Source organism: Cupressus sempervirens, chromosome 11, assembly GCF_028749045.1.
Source record: "Cupressus sempervirens isolate cs-2001-9-10 chromosome 11, ASM2874904v1, whole genome shotgun sequence".
Classification (NCBI taxonomy): Eukaryota; Viridiplantae; Streptophyta; class Pinopsida; order Cupressales; family Cupressaceae; genus Cupressus; species Cupressus sempervirens.
This window is the reverse complement of record NC_143128.1, coordinates 787,806,494-787,811,753: the sequence shown is the minus strand read 5'-3', so window position 1 is coordinate 787,811,753 and position 5,260 is coordinate 787,806,494. Positions and strand designations below refer to the sequence as shown.

At 35.5% G+C, this 5,260-nt stretch overlaps 1 protein-coding gene across 1 annotated transcript; it reads right to left on the bottom strand.

The window, feature by feature from the left end:
* Positions 1-236: 236 nt before the first annotated feature.
* On the bottom strand, positions 237-2,130 carry LOC149531958 (heat shock factor protein HSF24-like). Its single transcript, XM_089809434.1, has 3 exons — positions 2,014-2,130; positions 1,235-1,491; positions 237-1,122 (listed from the first exon to the last, which is right to left on the bottom strand). The coding sequence occupies exons 2-3, from the start codon at positions 1,472-1,474 to the stop codon at positions 418-420; spliced, it is 945 nt and encodes a 314-aa protein (XP_089665560.1). The 5' UTR covers positions 1,475-1,491; positions 2,014-2,130; the 3' UTR covers positions 237-417.
* Between the last annotated feature and the right edge of the window lie 3,130 nt (positions 2,131-5,260).

Below are 5,260 nucleotides of genomic sequence, written 5' to 3'. Positions count from 1 at the left end.
TACCTTTTAAATAATGGAAGAACTTTATCTTCCAACATGTGCTCGGTATACCATTATCTTACAGTTTGTGTTTATCCATACATATTTAAGTATGATGCTTAATTTTATTCTTTGTTTACAGTGTACATGTTACTAAGATGCAGTGCTGTTTTGTGGGCCATTGACTACAATTTGGCTGAGAGGATTCCATAAATTGCAGTTCAATCGAAGCTACAGTGGCTTCTTTTAGTGGTATATTCTTTAAAACACTATATAGATAGATTATAGAAAGCCTGGAATTCAATTACATTTGTGGCAATAAATACCGATTTGCTTACTTTTTTACCATTTCCCTGCAACGCTGCAATAAGTCAGCCAAGCATTTATAACAAGGAAAGTAAAAACGTTAAAAGCTGCATTACATTTTTAAATTAATGCTCAGTTACAGACTTTCTCATTGCGTGAGGAGCTAAACTTGAGCCAAGGAGCTTCCTCTTGCTTTAGGCTTAAATCCAGGCCCGGTTCCGCTTTCACACACTTGGCTGCATCAATACTATTTTCGTGAACAAGTTGCGATCTATCGTCAATATTACAAGGGCGCAACCTTTTTCTTCTGACCAAAGGCACACCAAAAAGCTTGGGGCTTCCCTCGTAATCATCGTCTTCAACCTTGACGGGGCTAACATTTTCTCCTGCCAAACCAAACAAGGCTGTTGTTCCCTTGTTTGCCTCTGCCAATTGACTGATTGAATCCTTCGATCCATCCAAATCGTTTGAAATATTACAGATGGACAATAAATTTTTCAAATTGTCCGACGAAACATTTACATTCTTGGACATAAATCTGAGGATGTCTTCATACAGATTTTTCATGTGCTCTACCTCTGATTTGAGGTGCTTATTTTGCTGTTTCAGCTTTTCATTCTCGTCCGCAAGGCCACCGGAGGGAGAGGGAGAAGACGTAGATGACCAGCCTTGTTCCTCACCTGAAATTGAAGAAGAAACAGCTCTGTTTGCTGTAGAAGCGGCAACATTTCCTTGTGAATTCTTCCTTCTATGAATATCGCATAGAAGTTGTTTCTCTCCCCTTCGGAAAAACTCATTAGCAAACTCCCACTTATCTGGCACCACCTTCCGAAACCCCTGCAACAAAATGAATTTGTTAAAACACAAAACTCCGTTATTGAGGATCCACAACAGAATTAAATTTCAGAGTAGATGGAAAAGAAAACCTAAAAGGCAAAGGCATCCTTACATATGTGTTCAGCTGGCGAACAAAGCTGGAGAAATTGTTGTGCTTAAAATAGTTAGGGAGTAAATCACGAGCGAATTCCGCAGGCCGCCAAACTATGAAAGTAACGCCGTCCTGGTTCCATGAAATAATGTCGTCCGTGCTGGAATCGTCGACAAGCTGATAAGTTTTAACCAGAAACGGCGTGGGCATAGATCTATGGCCTTCAACAGGAATGGGGGCAGACGGTGCTGGCGGCGACATTTCTTCACCTTGAACTTCTGAAAAATACATAAAAGGAAAAGGAAAGCATTAAGGTTCTGCCAGTACTGTTCCAATCGGCTCCCCTCAGTAGGCGCGGGAGCCCAAACCTTACAGATAGCTTTCTAAGTCTTCAATAGACTAATCAGGTCTCCAAACTTGCTATAAGCTTACAAAACAGGAAGATTCCTCTCTCCTCTCCTGCGGTAGGAAGCGTTGAACATAAAATTTTCCAATTAACAAATTCTAAAGAATTAAACCCTATTATGTAATCGAAATCCAGTAATCCTATCAATTTGGAAGTTTTCCCGAACAACCGTGAAGGTTAACAATAAAGCAATGCTAAAGATAGCGCAATCGCTCCTCATTTACCCTCGGAAAAAGTTAAAGATTCGTAAACGGGAAAGCAATCTCACAACAAAACGTAGAGAGGCCCTAAATTAGAGTGTCCTGACAAAGAATAGAAACATAACCTCTCCGCTCTCAGAAATGCGAAGAAGCCGGCGTTTCACACGATAATTTGAATACAAAGATGAAAATACCTCAGAATCCTGCAAATCGGGGGTCCAAAGAAAGCTCGCTGCTTGCTGAATCTCCTCCCGGCCTTAGACAGATTCCATTTTGCATCGAAAATGGTAGGAATTCGAGTGACATAAGGGAAACACGAAGATCCTTAGAGCTAGCATTTATAGAGAGCTTCTGGAAGCTTCGGGGCGAAATGACAATCTGCAAAGGGGCAAAACAAAACAAACCGTCAGGCGGTGGTGTACGGTTAAGAGTTGTTTTGTGAAGGGGAAGGGCGTAAAGGAGTAAACGAGAAGGTAGTGTGTTTCCGGAACCTCCTACTCTGGTCTGCAGTTACGAAGACGTGTCAAAAAAGAGACAAATGGGAGACAAGGGCCCACCTCTTCGCACGCCAGCTGGCGAAGACGGTATTAATCGGACCACCAGCAAAAATTAAAATTCCTATATTACTTTGTTGACTATAGTTGGTGCCTTTGCTTGCCTCCCGTCACATCTACTTTCTCATCCAAGCTAACTATCATTACTAGGTAAGCCGATATTTTATAATAATAGTAATTTTTTCAGCTTTTAAGTTTTCTTTAAAATTTCAAATAATTTGGTTTTTTTTCCCCTTTGGGGTTGATTTTTTTCCTATAAAGATATTTTAACTTTTGGGTCTCATTTGTTATGATGTTTGAGTTTTTATTTTTAAATAAAAAATTAAATAATATACTTTTTTCAAGAATTTTTTCTGGAATAATGTTTTAACTATTTGGAAGGAGACCAAATGAACTTTTTATTATTAAACGATATTAAATTAAAATGGCAATACCATTATTTTATAATTTTTAAATTATTAATAAATTTTACTAAATAGTCAGTAATTTTGTAACTATTTGACCTCATTCTTTTTTATTTGCACCTTAGACTTCAAAAGACTTTTGTTTTTGGTAGGTTCAATAACAACCTTCCAACTTCATCAAAGACCAAGAGAATATTTTAAGCAATGCCAACTACTATACTTTTATTAGGTTAAATAATTTTGGTCTTTATTTGTAGTAATTTTTATTTTTGATCTATGTTTTTTATTTATTTGATATTGCTTGATTATATTTTTATTGAATAATGTTGGATTACTTAAGACAATAGTAGTCCAAGAAAGAGGGGCTAAAGATGAAAACAATTAAAGAAGATGCAATAAGAATAAGTCATACAGACACCTTTCTAACAAGTATATTAGAATTATACATCATAACCAAGAAGGGTAGTTACATTTAGAATTTCAAGAAGTTTTGAAGTTGCTGTGAAAATTTGACCTTCCTCCTACAAATGTAGAAGTTGATGTTTGATTTCATTTAATCTTTTGTTGATGGTATCATTCGACTTTAGGTGAAACACAAAAGCACCAATTGTAAGATAATATCATAGTAAAAGTGCAACATTTTAACTTCTGTTAAATAATGTGATTAGAAAACATAGCTATGCATCTACTTTTCCACATATGTGGCAAATTGGCTTGTCGCCTAACATCAACAATTACATTCTTATGCAAATGATGAAGGTTACTACCTATATTAACACAAGCACACACAACAAAATAGAGAAATGACAGCAAATTATAAGAATGTGAAATTGACTTCTAATTATCTCCATAAGAATGGAATTATAATATTCAAAAATATAACATGTAAAGTCAACTGAGCATTTTGCTTGCAATATTATGGAAGCCAAAGCCACCTTATGCATCCCCAAAATTGTCCTAGATAACCCTGTGAGTCTTTTTTGTATAGCCATTTTTTAACCAACCAAGAAGGTTCTATAAGTTTTAACCCTAAATTTTGAGGCCAAACAACCCTAGAATATTATCCTTCATATTTTATTACATTGGAGTAGGCCCCAATAACTTTACAAATTCAAAAGAATTTTTGAAAGAATCTTATTTTCATCCATTTCAGGTAGTGTAAAATCCAGAGATCATAACTCATCATCAATGTCTTTGATTGACCATTATGACCTCACTTCTTAAATGAAAAAGTCCAAGTTCAAAGTTTTTGTCCTACTACTAATATCAAAAAAAATCAATATCTTCTAAACTAGACTTGATTTTGCAATGGAACTTTACAAGTAGACTAATATATCCAAAGTGAACATCTAGGGAAGAAATTTGAACATGATGAGCTCCAATGACCAACTTAATAAAAATAGTAAGTCTCTAGAAATAACAATTATGTACTGAGATAACCCTTATTGACAAGACAAGCTAGATAATATGTAGAATTCGATCAAAACAAATTCATAGAACCCATAGAATACATGCATGAAAAAAACTTGTCACAAAGAAGTAGACAGAAGATAAATACAAGGGTTTTGCTCTGACAATATCCAAGATTATATTATCAGCCAAAAGAATGAATGAAAAAGAACAATAGATCAATCCTTATAGAAGGAGATCAAAAAACCTAATAGGTAACTCTAATAGGTAAAAAGGCATTTAATAACTAAGTTAATTACTAAATGACTAATGCAAGTGCATGATAGTGAAATCTTAAGAAGGGAGTAAAGCTGATTTGATTAATACAATTAAATTAATACTTTACTCTAACACCCCCCTTAAGATGAGCAACAATGCAAGAAGAAAGCAAGGGAACTACAATGTTGAATGCAAACTTGAGTCCCAACAACATGGTCTGATGAGGTGCTTATTGTTAGAATTAATAATCTTTCCTTGGTTGTATTTATTTATTTATTGGGATAAACCAAGGTATCCCTTATGTATTATTTATTTGTCCTCTAGTCCACATGTAAAGGACATGTCATTCTTGTCCTATTGTCCACTTGCAAGGACAACTCATTTTTATATTTCCTTTAATAAGGAAAATAGATATTCCTCCTTAAGAGGAACTTGACACTTTGCACACACCTTTTATGAATGTAGCATTCATAGAAATGGGAGTTACAGATGCAAAGACATGCAACTCCTTTCTCATCTCTTTAAAAGAGGTGCTTCTCTCTCTCATTTTCATCTAGTCTCCATTGTTCACATCAAGTTTTTGATGCTATTGTAAATGAGCTATTTTGCTCCATTTCTTCTCTCTCTCTCTCTCTCTCTCTCTCTCTCTCTCTCTCTCTCTCTCTCTCTCTCTGGCATTTGCCTCATTCATAATACTCACAAGGGGTTTTCTTTGCTTTCCCCTTATCAAATCTTTGTCTCTTGTGTTGCTTCCTCATTGGTATTGCTCCATTGATCTTGTATCATTTGTATGGTAAAACTCTTCTTGCTCTCTT

Bases quoted from the DNA above. Each gene is read 5' to 3' on its own strand.
- LOC149531958 (XM_089809434.1), bottom strand. From the start codon at position 1,474: ATGTCGCCGCCAGCACCGTCTGCCCCCATTCCTGTTGAAGGCCATAGA. The intron at 1,123-1,234 runs GTAAGGATGCCT...ATTTTGTTGCAG, and splicing joins TTCGCCAGCTGAACACATAT to GGGTTTCGGAAGGTGGTGCC.